This window comes from Oryza glaberrima, chromosome 3 (genome assembly GCF_000147395.1).
Source record: "Oryza glaberrima chromosome 3, OglaRS2, whole genome shotgun sequence".
NCBI classification, from domain to species: domain Eukaryota; kingdom Viridiplantae; phylum Streptophyta; class Magnoliopsida; order Poales; family Poaceae; genus Oryza; species Oryza glaberrima.
The window spans coordinates 249,216-273,619 of NC_068328.1; the positions used below are offsets into that span (position 1 = coordinate 249,216).

General features: G+C 45.9%; 2 protein-coding genes across 2 annotated transcripts; both read right to left on the reverse strand.

The window, feature by feature from the left end:
• Positions 1-2,775: 2,775 nt before the first annotated feature.
• LOC127765469 (UPF0187 protein At3g61320, chloroplastic-like) lies at positions 2,776-5,680 on the reverse strand. The gene is made up of 4 exons (XM_052290381.1): positions 4,967-5,680; positions 4,467-4,634; positions 4,006-4,212; positions 2,776-3,364 (listed from the first exon to the last, which is right to left on the reverse strand). The coding sequence occupies exons 1-4, from the start codon at positions 5,588-5,590 to the stop codon at positions 3,155-3,157; spliced, it is 1,209 nt and encodes a 402-aa protein (XP_052146341.1). The 5' UTR covers positions 5,591-5,680; the 3' UTR covers positions 2,776-3,154.
• A 1,115-nt stretch (positions 5,681-6,795) lies between these two features.
• On the reverse strand, positions 6,796-9,679 carry LOC127765942 (uncharacterized). Its single transcript, XM_052290921.1, has 5 exons — positions 9,318-9,679; positions 9,079-9,166; positions 8,447-8,648; positions 7,465-7,536; positions 6,796-7,337 (listed from the first exon to the last, which is right to left on the reverse strand). The coding sequence occupies exons 1-5, from the start codon at positions 9,605-9,607 to the stop codon at positions 7,141-7,143; spliced, it is 849 nt and encodes a 282-aa protein (XP_052146881.1). The 5' UTR covers positions 9,608-9,679; the 3' UTR covers positions 6,796-7,140.
• Positions 9,680-24,404: the final 14,725 nt, after the last annotated feature.

Here is a 24,404-nt window from a genome sequence, read left to right on the forward strand (position 1 = left end):
GGATTTGTTCCAAAATATAACAACTTCTCCACCAACATTCGCTTCCCAACCAATCACAACCCTCCACCATTTACTTTTTCCATCTACCTCCACTATTCATCCAATCACAACCCTCCACCACTTACTTCTACCTACTATCTTAATAACCGTGTCCAACTGTAAAACTTCTTATATTCTAAGACGGAGGGAGTACCTTTTACCCCGCATGCCCTGTTGGAGTAATGGGTTGCCGAAGCGACAACGAGGGAGAAGATGAAGGAAGGGAAGGCTACTGAGGGTGTGTTCGCTGCTAATGGATGGGAACCTATCACCCAAGCACGGAAAAAGGAGTAGTCCATTAGCGCGTGATTAATTAAGTATTAGCTATTTTTTTTTTTCAAAAATGGTTCAATATGATTTTTTAAGCAACTTTCATATAGTAACTTTTTACAAAAACGCACCGTTTAGCAGTTTGAAAAACATGCGCGCGGAATACGACGGAGAAGGGTTGGAAACCCTTGGTACCGAACACACCCTCAGTAGCCTTCCCTTCCTTCATCTTCTCCTTGTTGGTCGCTACAGTGCGGTGCCGGGCCCCGGGTCGAAATGAATGGGGTTGCCATATGACATATTGACATGCATGCTTTGTGTAGTCCTGTTGGTTGCAACTTCAAACTTGATGGCTCACGTACCCATCACCAACAATAATAATAATGCTGGGCCTAACTAAGGTTAGTTATAAGTACTACTACTACTACTACAGTTCAGATGGAAATGAGGAAATCTCCATCTCTTTTGTCAATAATAATACTGGGCCTAACTAAGCTCACCAGCAAGGTTCTGTCTGTCAGACTCTGTTTGCCAACACAACATCAGCACCAGCATAGTACTACAAGTACTAGTACTTAATTAAACTGAACAGGGTAAGGGTAATGGCATGGCAGGTGTCCTATTCTTCTAATACTCCTGCTGGCTTCTATACTTTCTTCTGCTCATCTGTCTCTTGCTGATGTACTCCTACTACGAGTCCAATCTTTTCACTACTGGAGTAGTAGCTGCATCAAACAAACAAAGGAACGCCGTGACCACCCCGACAGCGATGATCGATTCACATTCAGGGCGCCACTGCTTACGTTTCGTTACCTAAATTTTGGTCACTACACCACGTCGGGTTGCCAATCATTTCTCTCCCCTTTTCCCCTGCATCACCACACATCTCTAATTATTAGGTCTGCCTGCCTGCCTGCCCGCCTAATCTTCTTGTTACTAGGAGTAAGTAATGAAAACCATCTTGTCCATCAGTGATTATAGTATTATTATCAGAAGATCTGTCATGTTGTTGTCGTTGTTTAGCGTTGGCAACCTGCTCTCTTTCATGAAAAAGCTGCAGTGCTATAAGCATCGAGAGCTTAGGGCAGTAGCAGTACGCTAGTACCAAATTTTGCCAAACCTCATATACCACCTAGATAAAAAAAAGGGTGTTAGATACATGCTCCATTGGAGATCCTACCAATCTCTCTCCTCCACTCTCTCATCTATATGTTTTCCCTCATAGAGGAAGCGAGACAACTCGTTCGGTGAGCCCGAGCGGAGCGGCGATGGTGCCAGCGTCGGGAAGGGCTCCACCTCTCCTCCTCCAACCGGCGGCCTTCATCCCTTGGCAGGTTCGGTGGCTAGTGGGAGCAGGGCATAGCACAAATAGGAGCTCGGCGACATGCGAACGGGGGGCGGCGGGAGCTCGGAGGGGCGGATTTGGTGGTGTGGCCCTCTCCATCAAGCTGCCACTGCTATGGTCTGAGGTGGAATGGAACAACGATGAAAACAAGGTTAGTTGCCAGATCTATTGCGCCCTATGCCACCACCGCTTCCTCATCGAGCTCGCTAGATCTGGCCTCGGGTTTGTCGGATCTGGCAAGCGACATCGCTTTGGGGGCAACAAAGATGCTTAGGGTGGTAGCTTCATTGACAACCACCACGCCTTGCATGGGGTGTGGGGGTATCGCACAGGGCCATACCCTCTCCCAACGCGCCGCTCACACCGCGCCTTACCCCATACTTGCCAAATTCTGACAAAGAACGCTTAGCTTAGTTTGGTTCTGTGGTCTTTAGTTGGAAAACAGCAGACGTGTGCGTGGCGACAAATCTACGACATTGATGGTCAAGGCTGAATGCCACCTCCGCGCACTGTGAACATCCTTACACTATCTCCGTCAATTTGTACAACCATGTTCAAAATATAACTACCTCTTATAGATGTTTTGGATTTTAAATAGATTGATGCATATATATGGTTTATATATGTGTGTTCATATTTATATATACGGTAGTACGGTACTGAATCAGACAAGGGGTGAAAAGACCGAAACATCTTATAATATGAAATGAATATCTTATAATATAAAATGGAGGGAGTACCTAATAAATAATATCTCATCATGTATGAGATAGCTAATCCCTCCGTTTCAGGTTATAAGATGTTTTGACTTTGATCAAAGTCAAACTGCTTTAACTTTGATCAAGTTTATAGAAAAAAGTAGTAACATTATCAACCCAAGACAAATTTATTATGAAAATATATTAATTATTGAATTGATGGCACTAATTTAGTATTATAAATATTACTATATTTTCCTATAATCTTAGTCAAACTTTGACTTTAACCAAAATCAAAATGTCTTATAACCTAAATTGGAGGGAGTATATTTTAGGACCACGAAAGAGGAAGGACTAAACGACAACTCTCTTCATGTCAAAGCCCTTCCACCAGCTACTGTATTCTGTTTGGCAATAACAACATAACAGTACGTAATGTCAAATCTTTACATACGGGCTGATACGGCTCGTCAAAATCTTTTCTACATATATACACACATCTAGGAACTATTCACCATATCTCTCTACATCCGTAACACGCATGCTTCCTCCAGCAAACTAGGTTACGTAAGGTCACCGCATCTGATCGCTTAATCAATTTTACATTGGATGATGAAATCCTAGCTCTCGTACTGGAGTACATCCATGTACCAAAATGGACCTGCGAATGGGATGGCAAATATGCAGCCAGGGTACATATGCACACCATCGATTTATACCTTGCTTGATATTGAACCAACAAGGCCTTTATTGCTTTGCAATGACATGTACTAGTATAGCCTTCATAATTCCGCACCTTTGCTCAATCAATTTTTGCTTGTTCGCTTTTGGAGCTAGGCCACCCGTTGTCTGAACATCGCATGCTGCCACTGTCTTGGTCCTTTGTCTTGGCGGCTAGTCGATTGTGAACCAAATTTTGCACCGACATCACATCCTGCGTGCTGTCATGGAGCTGCTTGCACAGCTCGTCTAGAGCTAGCATGGGGAATGGCTCCTCAATAAGAACACCAACCTGAAATATGAGTAGGTGCTACTGGGTTAGTGGTAGTACAATACAGGTCGGCAATGGGGAAATGGAAACAGCTGCTGAAGCAAGATTATCAAGTTTTAGGTGAACAAACTTGAAGTTTGAAACACAATGAAGAAAAACAGACTACATTCTTTAAGTATCCTCTCCTCTCAAGCATCAGAGCTAAACAAGTACCCTAAACATTTTGACACAATAAAGTAGTAAGAAACATATTCACTAAGATCTCGTGTGGTTGAAGACAAGCAGAGGTTGGCTAATTGCTGAGCAATATACACTGAGTTTCCCAAAATTAGGACAGCCCGATTCTCAACCACCTGCAGCTGCCTTTCCATGTTACTCCAAAGACAAACCACATATGTGTAGTTATGACTAATTTTAGACTGATAAAAAGACGAGCATAAACAAAACCAGGCAAGACTATATTGATAAATGCATCCTAAAACCACACTAAAACTAATCCTGTAACCAGGTTCTAGAAGGGGAAGCCGTCACTGTTTTGAAATGCACCAATGCCTTCAAAACCATGGCCAATTGCTGCCTGCAGCTGGTAGCTACCAAGGCACGATTTTGAACAGTTTTAAATGGAAGCACAACTTGGGGTTGCAAAATAAGTTGAGACTTACTTCCTCAATGCAGAATAGAGAGGCAGCACTGATAAAAGTAGCTGGAACGACTATCCATTTGCATTCATCCCAGAGTATCACTGGAAGTGTGAGATGCCACAGAACAAGAAATCTTGAAGTAAGTCTAGTGTATGAGAGAGGAATAGGAATCCCAATGAGCTGCTCACAAACACTAATTCCTTCAAGAAAACAAGATAGTTTAGATTCCTACAATCAAGAAAAGTAAACAGCATTAGGTTGTACCGTTATGGATTACTAGACTTGAAGTAAGTCTAGTGTTTGCAGATAAAGGGTGGTAACTCTCACAAGACAATGAAGATAACAATCAGTAAATACACCTAAAGTAATATTGAGCATTGGATCGATGCACAATGGATGGTACCAAGACAAAAAATGATGTTGAGTTATGTTACAGGTAATTGGCAAGAGAAGAAATCTGCAGGTGGAGATAGAAGAGTTACCATGATATTCCGCTTATTTTCATCGAAATCCAACATGTAGAGGCTCTGTGAAATGAACTCAATAATACAGCGAGGACGATGTTTTGATCTGAGAACAACATTCAAGTCATCTTCTGAGAGCAAACCCTGAAGGTCCCTTTTTATGTCCGAATGGCAGATTATATGACACTGAGGCAAGAATATGAATGATATCATCAGTTGCGGCGCTAGTGAGTGGAAACTAACCTACATCAGGCATAATTTCATGAAAACACTGGTCTATGTTTTCAGAGACTAGTGAAAGCTAACTGCATGAGATATAATTTAAGTTACCAAATTGAATCACTGGTAGTATACACTAGAAAAATAAATAAATAAATACAGAATTAAATTTAAAAAAAGACATATGCAAGAGAAAACAAGGACCAAGCATTCCATAGTGGCGTTGTCTTCTCCGAGAGGGATGACACCATTAGTGCACAGCTCATGTATGGTATGAAAGCAGAAGGAAATGAAGAAACCTTGAGCGCAAGCGGGAAGGCGAGGATGTAGTTGAGGAGGGCACGCGTGGCGGGGGGGTTGTGGTGGCGCATGGCCATCCCGGCGAGGTCGGCGGCGGCGGCGATGACGCGCATCCACGCCTTGCGTCCCTCGTCGAAGCGGGCGTAGGAGGCCTCGGTGCGGAAGACGAGGAGGAGGGCGAGGGCGGGGGCGGTGAGCTGGTAGGGGAGGGAGGAGGCGGTGAGGGCGTAGGCGGGGAGGAGGGTGTTGTAGGTGGCAATGGCGGCGGCGAAGGCGGTGAAGGCGGAGACGGGGGGCGCGAGGGAGAGGATGACGCGGGAGGTGAGGGAGGAGAGGAGGTGGCGCAGGTGGCGGCGAGAGCTGCGGTGCTCCCGCCAGTCGGCGTGGGTGTAGAGCGGGCGGCGGTCGCGGATGCGGCGCTCGGAGACGGCGTCGGCCCAGTCGGGCACGGCGGAGAGGAGGGAGAGGAGCGGGTTGGTGTTGGTGTTGGTGGTGGAGGTGCTCGACGCCGGGCCCGGCGCCGAGGGGCCTTTGGGCGGGTCGGGGAAGCAGCGAGCGACGTGGTTGCTTGGCTTGGCTGGTTGCCGGTGGATGGAAGGTATGGGCCTGGGCGGCGCCGCCATGGCCTCTTCGGCGTCGGCGTCGGCGGCGCGGTGGTTGGTCAAGCCATTTCGTTCCGTTTGTGGCGGAGGAACGGATGGGGCTTTGCCCAATTCGCTTCCATTTCCCCTCTGCTTTTTTTTCCTTTTTGGACCGGAGCCATCTGGATGACACGTGGAGCCTCACTTTCCAACGGCACATATACAAGCGACTGTTTTTCTTTTTTTTTTTTTACAAAACAAATAGGGTGAATAACCAACACAATCCATAAAACTTTTGCTTAAGGATCAGTTTAGTGACCGTCGTTTCGAATTATCCAAATAAGAAACGAATTATCCAAATAAGTTTCTAAAATTTATTGTGTGATTTAAATATAGTCCTTCGACTCATTAAAAATACTGTGTACATGCCAAATCATCTATACATTCATGCAAATTCAATATTTGAATGTCTATTCCACCCTTACGTTCTCATATGAAATAAAGAAAAGCTATTGAGAAATAAAAGTATTTCGCCATTGGCAAAAAGATGTAGCATTGGTAGCTTAAAAAATGTGGCATTTTCCTTTGTTTTATAATTGTCTTCTTCTTGTTTTTCCCTTTGTTTTTCGTTTGTTTTTTTTTATAGAAAATGTAAGGTTAAAATGGGCATTTAAATGTTAACATTACATGCATGAATGACTTGGTATGTCTACGTGGCGTTTTAAGTGGGTCCAAAAACTATAATAAGCCGCATAATGATATTTAGGAACTTGTTTGGACATTGTAACACATCAAAGTACTAATTCGACCCTGAGCAAAAGTTGAAGGACTGAACCATCAACCCAAATACAAATATTAAGCCCATGCTTCAGAATTTCAGATGGTGTACAAGTTTAAAAAGGAAAACACAATCATTTCATTTTGTCTAGTTTTGCCCTTTTTTACAATAGTAATAATCAAGAAAATTCGGGAACGGATTCTAATCCGTCAGGAGATATCCCCTCATGTACTCTTTTGCTCCCAAATTCAATAAAAAAAAATAGTTGTAATTTCTTTGAAGAAATTGACACTGTACAATGTATTGACATGTATCCACAAAAAAAATCCGACGGTACCCGATTTCGATATTCCTTAGCCATACCTTTCCTAAAGAAAAAAGGATCACAAATCATATTTTCTATCTTTAAAAATAAATTGGATACATGAACAGAAAAAGCAAGTCAAGGATTTTTTGACGTGCCAGAGAAGATAACATTACAAATATCCCAATACCACAAAAGTACTCCTTCCATTGATAACTATATGATTTTTTGCACGAGTTTGTTTCATATAAAAGGTTTCAACATAAAAAAACAGAGAGGCTGAAAATAGCCATCACAAATGCATATGAATAGCATAGGCTCTAGTACTAGAGAAAATCCAAAAGCACACGACTTAACGACTATATACATGTTCAACGATTTAGACCTATCTTATATTTCCCAAACGGATGGGACAATCTGAATCATCATCATCATCATCGTATATAGCAAATGAAACAGATAGTTACGTCATCAATCTCTATGATCCATCCAGTATTCCACATCAGTTGATCAGTAACAACGATGGCGATACTTGTATTCACGATAGCCATAAGTGAATTCTCCAGGGAATGGATGCAGTACGTGGGACCTGAAATAGCACATCTCACAGACTCTCTCCACCTTGTCATGCCCACACGCAAATGTTTTCCTTATGAACGGATGCGGCAGATCGAAGTGGCGGTAGCATGTCTTGCACTGGCAATCAACTGAAAACATAACATGTATTATCCATAGTCAGCAGACGCACATGTATTATATCCATAGAAAGCAGACAGTAATTTAAAGAGATCATTTCATGGACAGAAAACGACAGGGTGGGATTTGTGTACATACATCTGCCACTACGACGGGTGCTCCACCAAAGAGGAAAACCCATGATGCTGTAGGCTTCAGTCACTGGTTCATCTGAAAACATAAACAGTAAATCAGGTCAGGCTGAAAACCTGCCCCACATAACAGCAGCATTCATCAGGCTTATCAATCTGTTTTCGAAATAGAAAAGGCGGCAATATATCACAAATATAAATAATCACAACTCAAAAGAACCAAACAACTCATGCTACAGAACAATCTATAATTAACTTATGTGGAATATAGGCCAAATAGCTCAAGTTATCAAATAAGCCTGCAATAGCTTTCCTGTTCCGTTGTCAACACCAAGTGAGGCAACCATGGACTTACAGCCGTTCCTCTTCCTTTTCATTTATAATAAGAGATATAAATAGCTTAACCATATAAATCAGATGAGCTCTCAAATAGAAACTCATTTACTATTGTAACAGTCATCTTTGATTCAAAACGTTGACAACATACTTATTGTACTCGAAGAAGAAATGACCATGCATATACTGGACAAATCTTTTTAACAAGATGAAAACTGTTACTCTGATATGAAGTCAGCACTTTTCCATATGAATATTAATTAATAATGCATAAATAAATGGATACAAAGTAAAACATTTCAAGCATGGACTATGTGTAGAGAAGGCGCACTAATTGCCACACAACAGTAATAGATGTATACCAAAGGTAAACAAGCTAAGTGCTACATATATTTGAAAAAAAAACTGCAGTCTGTTGGTAAAATCATGGAGTGTTCCTATTTCTGGTTGATGACCTTCGTATTAATATAGTCAAAATCCAAGTTAATTTTTTTTCTGTGCAAGTGAGAATCAAAGGCACTTATTGATTAATTATACTATATTCCTTGTAATGGAATTCCATGGTCTTCCAGCACGAACATAGAGGCATCATGCATGTTGGGACTGAAGCCAGAAAAATGTACTTATTAAGCTAACTAGAAACTGAAGCATACCTAAGGGAGTGCATGTGACAATTCCCTCAAAACCTTCACTGGCGATGAGCTCAAAAAAGAAGATGGTCCGTGGAGCAGGCAGGATTGAGAAGCAGCCAGAGCGCTTCCTACGAGCCACAAAGTTGCCATGAGTCCAGACAACATGGTTGTCTCTCTTGTGATATTGGGTCAACTTGCCAGGAGCAGGTTCGTACTCATCATCCTAACCAATCAACCAAGGAAAAGAATAAATCAAGAGAGGCAAGGCAAGAAAACAGAAACAGCCATGAGCCCATGATCAGTACCATATTGAGTTAATGAATCAATTGAGTCAACTGTACATTGCATATAAATTTGTGTATTTCACTAATTTAATTTAATGGCTTATTTTGGCAACTCCAGTTACAAGCAATGACAGACGAAGATGATGATGAATATAATCCGGAGCAGGTTGTCTAGACAATATGCGATAATCCGTGATCAAACAACCAATTGTGCAATAATCAAAAAGTGTTGTTGCAATGAATTGCCTATCATCTTGTTGATAGGAAGGCGCACTACCCTCCAAAGTAAGTTGTTGATGAGTGAGTTTTTATAGTAACCAAACAATAACGTAAACAAACAAAGGAAAGGATATGATGATGATATGTTACCGGATGCATAGAGTTGTAGTGTCTCAGGCATTCCAAAACAAACTTGCGCTCCTTAGCAAGGCGTTCACAGCGCCCTGGCAGCATCGATCTAACATACATACAGCACATACAAAGAACATCAAAACAAACGTGGTGAATACAGAGAAGAGACGGATTGGTGATGCGAAATTGCGATTGGACTGGACTGGACAGGTGAGGTTGCAGATGTACGAGACGAACATGAGGAGATCAGGATGTACCTATGGCGTCTATCCCTCTCCTCGCGATGCATCTGGAGTTGCTGGGCGTCCAGCGGCTGATCTACCGGGATGGTGCTGGAGACAAGCTTTTTGCCGAAGGGAAACGGGAAACACCCGCGAGCACGGCGGCGCGAGGCCGTCTCCATCGCCGCCGCGCACCTCACCATCCTCGCGATAGCCTTCCCCTCCTCTGCGGTCACATCTCGAGTCTTACAGGACCCGATCGCCGGTTCAGCTCCAAGGAGGGGATGAGTCTCCTCCTCCTCCGCCGCCGCCGCCGCCACCGCCATGCTGGTGTTAATCGCCACGGACGCGGCCGCTATATCGGTTAGGGCTGGTTACTTGAGTTCCGCCGTATTTTCCCCTTCCGATTTTATGACGAAGAGGTGCGACGCGACCCGACCCTCTTTCTGAATTCGATTAGGCCCACGATTGGTGTTTCCGAATTTGATAAATCATCTCTTTTTCAACATACTCCGCATACATAACTACCGACGAATTCAATTTTATTTTAGAGAATGCTTTCGAATTCGGTTAATATCCGATTCTCTTTATTAGGGGTTGGGGGGGGGGGGGGGGGGGACTAAGCATATGCCCTGTATTTTTGTATTTGTAAAAAAAAAGGTAAATTGGATTCAGGCCTTTGTAAATTTTACGGTTTCGAAATACGTCATTACTATTTAACTATTTGAAATCATACTATTACAATTTTAAAGATATTGGAGATATATCACTACATACCTTTTTATTGTATTTTTCTTTTTTTAAAGACCAAATTACCCATTTCTTCTACCTCATCCCCTCTTCCAAACAATGTCTCTCTCTAGGAGGAGCGGCAGAGTAGAAGCTTCCCCTCTTCGCGGAGCTCGACATCTCTTTTAACGACGACTGCGGGGGGGCACAGCCAAACGCATCTCCCCGCTGTCAAGCTCGCCGTCCCTTTGCTCTTGTGCATCCCCGCCGTTAAGCCACCAACCCTCCCCTGTTGTGTCCTCTTCGTGCTGGAGCAACGAGCAGCACTAGAGAGAGGGAGACGGATGTGGTTGAAGCGACGAGTAGCATCGAACCCGTGCCCTGCATCTCCTTGCCATCGAGCACGCTGTTCCTCCGCCCTTGCGCCTCCCTGTCTCTGTTGTCGTCAAATCCGCATTCCCCTCTCCCTCGTCTGGACACGGCCATACAACCCTCACTGCCCAATCTGCTAGAAGCAGCACCCTATTTGTCGCTGCACTTTGGCATCGCCGGTGAGAGGGATGCCGAGCTCGGCTGTCGATGAGAGCTCCTGCTTGGTTGCTACACCTTGAGAGTGTGTGTAGGAATAATGAGGAAGAAGAAAATGGCAGTTTAGTCCTAAAAAATAGAAAATGTAGTGAAGGGGTATATGGTGGCATATCTTTCATCCTTATGAAATTGTAATGGTATATTTCTAAATAGTAAATAGTAACGGTATATTTTCAAACCGTAAAATTTACAATGCCATATGGATTCAATTAACCCTTGTAACAACGTTACCCGTTTTCGATGGCCTTTACTATTTGAGCCAATTGTATATTTAGCGCTGGTTTGAACCAGAATCGTGGATCTACCACTTAAACGCAATTGCACATTTGCCAATAAAATGGTTGGGACTATATATGATACTTACATGGCGTTGGACTAACGACGTTATTTTCGAAGGTCTTCATAAAAATTAAGACAAGGTCCCACACGGCCGGGAAACTCGCGCAGAGCACGGCACGACCCGTGCGAGGTCATCCGGAGTGGGCTAGTGGGCCGTCCGCTCGACCCAGATGCTGCTTCTACAGGGACGATCTGGCTTGGTGGCCCAACGAAACAGGCCGCCTTGGGTTGCAAGAATACTACTGACTTGGCCTGGCCCTGCGTGCGTGAATGGTCTGATTCGATTTGGCTTTGCAAGATACGGCGATTTCGAATTGTAGTTCTGGAAGTTTCGGGGTGTCAGAAAAACCTTCATAAACCCCTCCTCCCTCCTCTCTCCTCTTCCACTTCCATTCCACACCTGCGCCGCGCAGCGCCCGCCTCCACCTCCTCCACCACCACACAGGAGGCCTTCTCCTCCGCCGTCGCCGTCGCCGTCGCCGCCGCCGCCGCCGCGGCGAGCTCTCTTCTCCTCCTTGGACTCGCCGGGCGCTCGTCCTACTGCGTCCACCGTCGGCACGCTCGTCTTCGTTCTCAGCCGTGGGCTCTCTTCTTCTCGATCGATCGCGACCGCCTCCGCTTCCACCATCGAGAGCTCGTACGTCCTCATCCTCCTTCTCGATCTCCTTCGCTGGGTTCTCCTCCTCCTCGGCCTCCGCTTCGACGCGAGGTCTTCTTCCCGACCGCCTCCTTCGCTTGGCTCTCTTTCTCCTCGGCCTCCGCTTCGACACGAGGTCTTCTTCCCGACCGCCTCCTTCGCTTGGATCTCCTTCTCCTCGGCCTCCGCTTCGACGCGAGGGTCTCCTTCTCGATCCCCTCCGCCACCACCGTGGAGAGCTCCTCCGCCTCTGCCCGATCGGTCTTTCCCCACCTTCTTCGGCTCCTCCTCCTCCTCCTGGATCCGCCGCGCGCCGCGATCTCGCTCCTCTCCTCGTCAGTACCCTCGGCCCGTGACCTCTTCCCACGCGTGGCGAGCTCGTCCTCCTCCGCCGCGCAGCCTAGCTAGACCGGCTCTTTCTCCTCGATCGGATCCTGTTGCATTGGGTGGGTGATGGCAGGCGGAGGCGGCGAGGACGAGGACGACTCGGTGTTGGACTACGACGTGTATGAGCAGCTTGTCGTCGTCGATCCCGTCCGCGAGTGGAGGAGCTTCAACTCGCTCGATTGGTCCGACTACATTCCTCCCGCGAGGAAGCAGCTGCCTATCGTACCAGATGGATGGGGTATGTTACTGCTACCGCGCGCAACGCTCTGATTAAATTTTCAATCAATCATGCATGCATGGGTATGGGTTTTTATTAATTGAGTTTTAGTCTGCTGATTAATGTTCTGATCGATCGATATATGCAGGGACATGCTCCATTCACGCGTACTCGGAGGCCCTGACGGCTCGCATCAGGTTCCGGGAGGGGAACATGAACTTGGGCGTCGATCTGCTCGCGTTCATCCACTGTTGTGTTGGCATGGGTTTCCTCGACGAGGAAGGTTCATCACTGGTGCAGATCGATAGTCTGGTCAGATCATTTGGTGTACCATTGCTACGAGGAGCCGCCGCCGTTCACCCGATCCCGATGGAGCAGCAGCAGCAGCGCTACGCGCTCGGTACGACCATCGATTCGTTCTACGGCAAGGTACTCCCCCTGACTGGGCCGAGGTCGGATGAGATGTTTGAGGCGTGCACCTACCGGGAGCGTCTGTGCCGGTGCCTTGATGCTGGACCAGTGGTGGCCGACTTCAAGCCGCAGAGCCACTACACCGACGTGCGTCCCGCCCACAAGAGTTACCGGCATAGGGATTCGGCGGCCTACGTCAAGGAGACGCTGCGGAGCGGGAAGGAGATCGAGGCCGGCCACTCCGTGCTACTCTACGGTTACCACTGTCCCGGTGGAGATGTGCGCCGCCTCCGGCTGCTGTATCAGGACAACATGCTAGGTGCGGAGCCACGTCACCTTCTCCATCCGGACAGCGTGGAGCAGTATCATGTGCCGGTCGTTGATGGATTCGTCATTGGCGACCGCCCAGGACCTCCTCCTACCGCTGCCACCTCCTCCTTTCCCTCTGCGTGGGACACCGTCAGATATCTCATTGGCTCTGCGGTTTCCCGTTATTGACCACGTTGCTGGACATTACTTACTTGTGACCTACGCTAGCTAGCTCCCATATACGTACATTGACTCATGCACGTTCGAGTTCGAGTTCAGCAGTCAGCAAACCAGACGGACGTACGGACAAGCCATATATATGCATGCGGCCGGCTGTCCTTGACTGTGTTTGTGACTTTGTACTGTTTTCTACTCTCCGCTGCGCATTAATTGAAGGATCGAGTGTAATGCATGTTTGGACGATGGGTTTATTTCAGAGAGATAGGAAGAAATAGCCTGCTGACGAACTAGGTATGCCGCCGGATATGTCGATTGTGGAGACTCGATCAATGTTGATAATCCAAAGCCTCCAATTAGGATGAATATCGAACCTCTTGCAATCACTATACCACTTCTCTGTTGGTTATTACCCAAACCGAAACAAGGTTGACATCAACGATAAGTCTATCTCCTACAAGCAAATCGAGAATACAAACAAAAGAGTACAAAGTGCAATCTGAATATATAGTGAATATAAGATGAATTTCAAAAATTGGGGTTTCACAATCTGAACTAGCGGCGAAACTATAATGGCTGAATAATCTAAGCAAAGCACAACCCTAATTCGATGATGCTACTAAATAAACAAGTTCTAGGACCAACCAAGAACCACTGGACGCATCCCTAATGGATTCCAACACAATACACGACCCAACAGGGCTAAAGACGATCACACAACACACGAACATATTCTGGACGCCAACTTGTTTCGATGATTCCCGTTGACTCAGAAGAAATTTTTGATGTGAAACTAGGCCCACTAGAAAGGTGGCTTCGTTAGCTTTTCAATACATATGTAGAACGTTGGAAAACGAATATGGTCTGGCAACGATTTTAGTGCAAGTTGCTCCTGGATTTTGAGGTGGGCTCCAACTTGATATGAATCGGGTCCCTATCACACCCCAATCTGGCACCGCCGTACAACGGCACCTGACAGGAGCGTGTCGTAGGAAAAACGGCGCGAACCGCTTCCTACGAAACCGTGATCTCAGTACCAGTCCCAGGATATAGCGCTGGTACCCACGGTGACAAATATGAACCATTGCAATCCTTAAAATAAATAGATGACTTATTTACCTTAACTTAGGTTGCAGCTCAGAGCAACCCGAGAATGCAACCGACGACGCGGACGAGGAAACACCAACACCAACAGCAGCAGCGGAACCAACGGACTAACACCCAACACCACAGGCGACGGCTGGGAACCATGACGAAACCCTAATCTTCACTTCACTTCATCTTCACTTCCAGGTAGAGGAACTATATATATATATATATATATATATATATATATATATATATATATATATATATATATATAGAGAGAGAGAGAGAGAGAGAGAGAGAGAGCAAGGGTGAGTACTTTCGTACTCAGCAAGTCATGGGAAGTAAGTGTTTAATGCAGGCTTCAAAGGAAAGGCTGTTGTTTTTGCAATTGATTTTAGTTAAACTTCTTTTTGAAACAACTAAGTGAGTGCTTCTCAAACGACACGGAAGAGACAGTGTGTCTCGTCCGGTCAGAGTATGTGCATTGTATCAATCTTTGAATTGATCAAGGTTGGCACCCGGCCAACAGCTTTCAATCGGCCACCCGGGCCTAGCTGATCCCATCAGCCACAGATTTTCCAAACATCGAATCCATTCCACAATAGCAATTTCACAAAGCAGGAGTCAAACAAAACTATGCTAGGAATCACCTCACATCCGCCCATGACCGTGGGCACGGCTGTTCGAACAGTTTAATAACCTCTGCAGAGGGGGTACACTTTACCCACACGATGTTACTAGCCTTGGTCACCCAGCCCGTGCGGATCAGACACGTCTGGTGACTTGGGGCTTTCACGACAAGGCATTTCGAAAGCCGACACAGGTTCGCCATATGCCAATGAGAGGGATCCCAGACCGAAACCAGGTTAGATCCCAGACTATACTGTGCCAGGAAGCCCGGGGGTTCTCCCTGGCACCACCCCGTTGAATCCGCATGTCTCTTGGCATAATGGCTCCCCCGATTAGCTAATTACTCAGCCAGGGACGTCCCATTTTACCTATGTGGTCGCACTTGTCTTATGTTCGGATGAAATTCCAAGGGAAACGGTCCTTAAGTGCAAGAGCGGGAAACCGTACTCCCGGTACGTCCCTCGGTCTGCGGTTTTGGAAATTCATTTAGTTCGCAAGCACCGACCCAGGTGTCGGGTTTTCCAGGTCTTTTGTAAAACCCCAAGTTTTACCCATCATTGGATATTTTAAATTTGAGGAGGGGGGGGGGGGGGTTGTTCCGACGCACATGCCCGAAGGCCCGTGCATCGAAGCACAACAGTTGACAAAGGAGGTTTAAGTGTTCAATAATTCACGGAGGGTAATTGCAGCAATTTAGGATTGGGGCCGACAGGCTATCTCGCAAGCCGCGGCCGATTTACTTGTGTTGATCCTATTCATACAATATTTGCGGAAAAAGAAATACTTAGATTTAAATTATGGGTGCAAGATGATCAAAGGTGACTTGCCTTGCTCAAGGCCTTCACGGAGCTTCACGAATCTTCGAAAAATCCACGATCGACGAAAATCCGGTAACCGCAACTATACGCAAACAATTAAAAACCTACACAAGACCCAAAATAAAGATCCTATTTAGACTAAATAATAGTGCCAATAAATAGATCACAATTTTACGGAATTACTGGAAGTTGAACGGAGTCAACCGGAGTTACGAGTCGAGAGATATGAATTTTGAAAGTTTGTTTGAATTTCTGGACAAGGAAATGATTTATTGAATTTTATGGAAAAGAATATTCTTTTATCACTCATTGACATGTGGGGCCAACATATGGTGAGAGAGAGGTGAATTGGGAGGGAGCAGACATGAACTTTTGGTCATTGTGTTTGGGGAGGGAGTAAAGATGGACTTTAGTTCAAGAGGGTGCTTCCTGGGCTCGGAGGGAGGGAGTGTAACTAGACTTTGTTTGTGCCGGTAGGCCGAGGAAGGAGGCTGACCGATGGGCCAAGCCCACGAGTGGGGAGAGGGAGGAGGGGCTGACTGGGCGCCGGCTTGACTCGGTCAAGCGAGCCCGGGGCTGAGGTGGCGTCCACGTGGACGGCCATGCTGGCAGGAGAGAGGGATGGAGGAACGGGGCTCGCCCGAGATCGAACGGCGCACGGCGGCCGAGGGGCGCCGGCGAACGGCGAGCGATGCCCGGGACAGAGCAAGGGCGCGCGGCGAGCTGTGGCGAACGAGGGCGAGCGCGGCGCGGCGTGCGACAGGGGAAAGGGGTTCGGTGGGGAGCTCAGCGACAAGAGAAACGGCATCGGCGGCGCGGATGGAGTTGCGGCGAGGCGGACGCGACGGCTGGGCGGCGCGGCATCGAGGGTGCGCGGCCGGGGAAGAAGGGAGGGAGAGGTGGCGATGGGGCGGCCCGGAGCTCCTCTTCGGCTCCTCGCGCGCACGTCGGCTTCCCGGCACGCGCGACGGCGGAGGGAGGCGAGGACGGCGGCAGCAAGGCGGCGATGGTGGTTCGGCGGCACTGGCGCAGTGGGTGCGAGACAACGAGAGAGGGAGATGGGAGGGGCTCGGGTTTTTATAGCGGAGGCGAGGTCGGTTTGGGGGGGTGGAAACCGACTTGGCGGTCGAGCGCTCGGCTGGTGGTCACGGTCGATGCAAGAGCGGCGGATGACGAGGATGCAAGGAGCGGCGAAGGCGGTGGATCGGGCGGCCGAAATTGATTTGCGAGGGCGGGAGGAGCAGCGCGGCGCGAGCTGGCGCGCGGTCAAGGTGGGGGCGGCGAGCTGACACGCTGGCGACCTGGCGCTCTGCCTCAGCGCGCAGAGAGACAAGGGCGGAGATAGGAGGTCGAGCCTGGGGGGAAGGAGCTCTGCCTCCCATCCTTGGACGCGAGCGCACAGGGTGGCTGCGCGGCGCAGGCGGGCCAGGGGGGACGGCGACCGAGGGCGGTCGGCCACCACGGCGGGAGCACGCGCGGGAAAGAGCGAAGGCGGTGGCGGTTTGAGCGAAGCCGGCGGGAAATCAACGTCGGCGCGTGAGAGAGAGAGAGAGAAAGAAAGGGCATCGATCGATCGATCGATCTCGAGAGAGAGAGGGAGATGGTGATGCAGCTCGGTGAGGGCACGTGCGACGCACGTGGAGAGGGAGGATGGGCTGGGGGAAAGAAGTGGGCCGAGGGGAGGCAAAACGGCCAAAAAACTCGAGGGAGGCGATTTAGACTTTCACAGAGAAGGCTTGATTTGGAGAGAATTGGAGTTTGGAGTTTGGATTTGGATTCAAATTCGATATTCGAACTCGAGGGTTCAGGGAGGAATCAAGGTAGGGTTTGATATTTTTCGGAATTGGGAGCGAGTGTTTGGCGAGGATTCAAAGGATGCGAATTGAATTTCGGAATTAATCTAGGAAGTTGAATCGGAAGAGGAATTTTGAGGAGGCGATTTTTGATTTTGACGAGAGGGATCAAGGAGATTTAAACTGAGATCCACGGCACGACTTAGACTCGCACACAAAGAACCAAATTTTTGAAATTAGGATTTTACCGAATTAGTTTTTAACGCTTCACGAAAAGCGAAGCGTTACAGTCCCCATCTTCGAACATCTCTCCAAGTGCTTTCGGATCGTCCCTCGTGCGTATCCAAATAAGTGATGTCCTCATCATCATCCCCCTCTTGAGGTGGAATCATCCTCGACTCAAGCTCATCGTCTTCTCCCAAATATAGCATCAAATCCGCATACTCTTACAGAGCATGGGATCATTATGTGAAAACGAATTGCATATCAAAGCATAGCATGGAGTCTTATTAACAAGTTTAGATTTATGCACAATCATAATACTCCCCTTTAATTTAATTCCATCGGTGTTATAACTAGGAGTTCCCGTCTCATTTTAAACCATCTCTTTATCACACTCGATAATTTCGGCTAGTGCCATGGGAAGTAAAGTAAGTTTCTTGCCCTTATGCATGAAGGTATATTTTTTACTTCTACCATAATGTGTTGCATCAGTTCCAAATTACTAAGGATGGCCTAATAACAGCGAACATGTATTCATAGGTACTACATTGAAATCAGCGTAATCATGATAAGAACCTATGGTGAAGTGTAGTCTTACAGTTTATGTTACCTTAACCTTGCCACTGTTATTGAACCATCGAAATGGTATGGATGGGAATATTGACGAGTGGACAAATTAAGCTTGTTGATAAAATCATACTCACCAAGTTGTTGCAGCTTCCACCATCAATTACCACACATATATACCCAACAATCCTTGATGACAAGGAATGTTTTGGAATAGATTATGGCGTTGAAGCTTCTCCGCTTGCTCCACTTGAACGTTTAGCACTTACTGCACAAGTATGGTCCTGTAGTTTGCATTATCAGCAGCTATTAAAATCTCCTCATCATTGTCCGTCTCATGAACTTCGTTTTTACCGATAAAGTTGGCAGCGAGAGAATATTCCTCCTAACATCACTACAACTCACATACCCACCGTCATCTGTGGCGCCAATGTACGCACGCTAACTTGGACAAATCCCTCATGACATTCTCTTGCAGCGGTGGCATATGATCTTGGTTGTTCGTCCTGTGGAAGCCACCGATGAAGAACTTTTTGTTAGTACATGCACTTTAGTAGACTTACTCACCTCGACTGCTCGTGGTGGAATAGAAACGGGTGCCGATGGAGGCTAGCTGGTGGAAGACACATCGGAGTGTGTAGAAGGAGGTACCATCTTTGTTGAAGTAGCATTGCCAAAATAAAACTTTGTTGATTGTTGTTGTCCCTACAAATGAAACACACACATTAATTTTCTACCCAATTTAGGTTGCCTTTGGGATTAGTGGATGAAATAGAAACGTACATCATCTTCCGTGCGCATGTTTCTCGAACCGTTAAACAATGCCCTTTTAATTTTATATAGAAAAATTGCCTTAAAAAATTATATTAATCTATTTTTAAGTTTAAAATAATTAATAGTCAACTTATCATGACTCAGTATATTCTATTTTTTTTACTTTTTTTAAGAAAAATGATTATGAACACAAATTGCAGCACATCAGGGTGAATCATAAGCGCTTCGCTCGAGGCAAGTGAACTGCTGATATATGCGAGGATGTGACAGAAATGACATAGCAAACTTATTCAGTACAACAGTAAGCGTCAACAACTAAACATCAGTACACACCTCGACGAGGATGTGGGAGGCGCACGGGAGCGCGCCGAGCTGTAACGAGGCGCGCGATGACGACCGGCACATGAGCAGGTCCGTGTGGTGGATAATCGCCCACCGTGGGCGTGCGGCGGTGGCGGCGGCCGCGGAGAGGGCGCGCGCCACGGGCGCGGCAGCGTAGTAGACACGGCGGGAGTAACCGCTCCGGGGACGCATTTTCAACGCACGAAAAACGGAGCGATCTATTAATACATAATTAATTAAGTATTAGCTATATTTTTTTTTAAAAAATAAATCAATATGATTTTTCAAAGAACATATAAAAACCTTTTTAAAAAAACTCACAATTTAGTAGTTTGAAAAGCGTGCGTCTACATGCTGCGTTTAGAGGAGGAGGGGGGGAGGAGAGGGAGGAATAGGAAGATAAGAAGTGGGGCTGACAAGTGAGGTGTACCTTTTTCTTCTTTATTTATCCTTATCACTTGTATGTGTGGCCCAATTTTATTTTCAACTAGGTAAAACCCCGCGGGTTACTGCGGGGATTTAGTATAATAGCACTAAGTTAAGTAATGTGTAAAATAGCTAGACCATATAAACTTATGTAAGTTGATGCGGTTTATGAGTTGATGTGATTTGTGATAATTTAAATTTAAATAGTATAGAGAATGATGATTCAAATGTAAAAGTAAGTTGATGTGACTTTATGAGAGAAAAAAAGAATGGAGATAATTTAGATCATAGGTTAATCATCTAAGAGCTAAAAATAATTGAGATGATATGATTTAATAAGAGAAGAAAAGTAGAGAAATAATTTGGATCATAAATAATCATCCAAGGATAAAAGAATTGATGTGATGTGGCTTAATAAGAGAAGAGAGAGATCACATTAACTAAGGAGTTAGGACTTAGGATGAACTATATAGGTATATGAGATATTAATAAAAAAAAGATGAAGAGACATATTGAGATATTATGTAAATTATGTGAGATGATGATTTAACATGCTTGCATTTGGAAAGTTATATAATTTCATAAATTATAAAACTATAACAATAATATAACATGCTTACATTATGTTTAAATGTAATAATTGTTAGTGGATGATGATGTGGCATATTTGCATGTTACGATTTAGGATTTAGTGGGCTCTAACTTTATAGTAAGAGAGGATTTCTTTGATGACTAGGCATCTAGGCCAACATATTTGGACCAAGTAAATCTGCCACGTCAGTAGAGGTCTTGTAACGACCCGCCTCTTCCAGGCTGGGCCCGCTTACATCTGATAGCTTTTATAGGTCATAGACTGCCCTAACAGACCAACACAAGTCTTTTCTGCACACTTTATCCTCACTCGTGCGCACCCGAGAATAATTTCCCGGTCGGTCACCCATCCCAAATTGCTCCAGGCCAAGCACGTTTAACCCTGGAGTTCTTTGGAGATCGGCTTCTGGAAAAGAAGTTGCAACTTGTTGATATGAGTATTCTATTAATCCTATTAAGCCCTGGGCCGGGATGTTACATCCTCACCCCCTTAAGAGAGATCGACAAGGATCTATTAATCCTATTAAGCCCTGGACCGGGATGTTACATCCTCACCCCCTTAAGAGAGATCGACGTCCTCGTCGATCAATCCTAGGCCAGGAACATCCCCTCTTGGCCACGTCCGTGTGTCCAGTGCCAGCGCATGTGCCATACTGTGTGACCACTCCGGGTTCATACCAGCCATGCGCACCATGCCTGCGCAACTGCGACACACGCGCCCGTGAAACCGCGAGAGTCGGCTCTAATACCATTTTGTAACGACCCGCCTCTTCTAGGTCGGGCCTGCTTACATCTGGTAGCTTTTATATGTTATAGACTGCCTTCACAGACCAACACAAGTATTTTCTACACACTTTGTCCTCACTCGTGCGCACCCGGGAATAGTTTCCCGGTTGGTCACCCATCCCATTCTGCACACTTTGTCCTCACTCGTGAGTACCCGAGAATAATTTCCCGGTCGGTCACCCATCCCAAATTGCTCCAGACCAAACACGCTTAACCCTGGAGTTCTTTGGAGATAGGCTTCCGGAAAAGAAGTTGCAACTTGATTTTTTTATCTATAGTAATTGATTATCCTGAAATTAAATATTTAGTAAATCAGTGGTACAAATTATGAAAATAGTAAGGACGCTATTAGTACCAACGTCCAGGTGCGGACGCTAGAGAGAACAGCGTCCGGATGTGGACGCTGCAGCGAACGGCGTCCAGCGCAAGTCTGGCCCAACGCGATCAGGCTGGACTGGAGCATCCAGTCCAAGTCTGGACTCCATGAGTTTAAGGTTAATTCCTCCACAGACCGAAGCATCGAAAGTACTGGTAGCTGCAAGTCGCTTGTATATGGAAGTACTCATTTGGATTGGTGGATGAAAAATTCCGTAAGCTAGTAATGATGATACCATCTTAAAGCAATAATTAGTAGCCATTTTCTCAACCTGCAAGTAATGTTTCATAAGGGTGAAAACGGAGCGGATTCGGATGGACAGTGGTCATACCATATCCTAAGCTATATTTTTTAAGCGGATTCGGAGCGGTATGGATAGTGTACGGATGCGGATGCGGAGCGGATTGTTTCGGATGTCGGAAATGGTGCGGAGTCGGTACGGAATTGGTTCGAAAACAAATTAAATTTATCGGATGTTATGTGTATATGCAATCAATGCAACATCGAGTTAGCAAACCAAGAAACAATAACCAATAAATGGCCCATCGTAATAATTATATGTTTAAGTGCTAAACAATATGAATACATGATATCCATAATATAAAAAATATAGCTACGTGAGTGTGACATGAGACAATAAAAACCTTAGACTAACAAATTTATGTTAATTGATGAATTAGGGCATTGGATGTACCAACTTATGTTATATGCACTCGATAGAATGGTTATATATGTTGATAATTTCGGATTATCCGGCAAACGGCTTATCGGATAATCCGACAAAAAACATCGGATAATCCGCATCCGCCGGATTTTAGAGATACTATATCCGCATCCGCATCCGCTGGATTTTAGAGATACCATATCCGCATCCGCATCCGCCTCAACTATCTGCATCCGTATCCGTATCCGCCGGATTTCTAAAAGGCCATACCATATCCTCGTTTCGGAGCGGATTGGATCGGATATTATCCGATCCGTTTTTACCCCTAATGTTTCGTAACAGGATCTGTCAGTTGTAAAACTAAATGAGTAAATGGTCATACGTCATTATTGATTCTAATTCAGTTTGTAAACTCCTTCAATATTAGCTCAATGACAAAAGCATAATAAGGAGTACTAAATCACCATTAGTACTTATCTCACAATCATATATCGATACCGCTATGTATGGTGGCAACTGGATAACCTAAGCACATTAATTCAGTCTGTATGGAGCACCAACTGATCAACCCAAAAATACTACGGCACCGAAGCTAGCATAAGCAAATGCCTGATTGAAGCCTGAATTCCTTAGTTTTACAAAAACTAATGTCACGATTTTTCGTAGATAATTGAATAGGCTTGTACTCGATCAGCTAATCTCTGCTTGAACTTGCTGCACATGAGTGTGGACTAATCTCAGTAGTGGAGGTTTACTCCAGTAAACAAACCAATGAACCGATGAGACAGGGGTGCCATGCAGTTGAGGACGTACGACCCGAGGCTATCAGACGTCGCGACCTCGTGGATTGGTCAGCAGCAACCTCGACTCACCGCGTGGAGCCAGATGCCCAGACGCGCGGCGGGAGGCCGGCCAGGATCGGGGGTGAAGTAAATCAGAGACAACGGAGAAGGGCGGCTGCGAGTAGACGAAGACAGTGTGGAGTTCACAAGCTCGGGATCGAGGAGGAGGTCGATCCCCCTTCCCCCCACTGCAGTGAGCAGCGCCGGCGAGCCTCGCCGCGACGATCGAGGTAGCGGATGGCAGAGATTGAGGAGAGAAACGAGGGCGGCGGCTGCTTGTGCATTAGTCTGCTGTTAACGATCAAATTTGGTAAATCATGTATCGGATTTGAAAGAAAATCGGTAACAGAAACAGAGTATAAATCGGCTTCGAAACTGCATCGGCTACGGTGTATCGGCTGATATCGAATCGAACAAGGAAGCTGATGTAGCCGATTCCGACAAAGGGATGTTGGAACCATTGTCGGGTTCGTTTAAGGTGTTTCATGAGGATTGCCACAAGCGGATTGAGTCCGAAGAAGGCAATTGTATCTATTAATTAGGAATAGTTTGTTAGTTTTCTTTTATCTTTAGGAAAGTGTGTTTAGTGTCCGATAAGGACTTTATGTTTTCCTTTTATCTTTAGGATAGTTTCTTTCTTGTCCGTCAAGGACTTGTATTAACCCATGGGTATAAATATGTACACCCGGGGTCTATGTAATCTATCATTCTCGATCAATAATACTCTCGGCGCATCGCCACCCTCTTCCCTGAGGTTTTTACTTATCTTCCGGTGGAATTTGGGCACCTGACGCGGGGCTGCATCGACTTTCGATCTCCGGCGAAGGGGTAAGTCCTATGTTACGTCGGGCCCTGGTGAATCTGTCATCTACGTCGGCGGCGTTCAAGGCTGCATCGCTTCGATCTCTTGGATCGCTCTGGTTTGGTTGATTGGTTTGCCTACCTAATATCTCAAGTCTATCTCTAATTGCATTGTGTTTAGAGACGCATCGGTTTAGCTGGAACTGTCTCGGTTAGGTCTGATCTTCTGTCTTAGCCGATATATCTCTACAATCGCAATGTCGTTCTAGATAGATTTGTTATATCCATCACATTAGACAGATCTATCGGCTCATCGAGTATTAGATTATCATATACAATCTCGTGCTGCATTGGTTAGGTTCGACCTCCTAGATTGTTGTTGAAAATCTAAGTCTTGTTAAGCCGATAGGTTCATGCTAATGTTTTATCGAGGTGCTAGCCGATAAGTTATCTGGACGTTGCATCGGCTAATAAGGATTGCATATACATATAAGTTGGATTTAGCCGATGACAACAAAGGTTTCACTGTTTAATCTAATCTATGGATTTTATGGCATCGGACCCCTAGCCGATGTATGCTTTAACCTTCGGATCAGTGCTTATTCTAT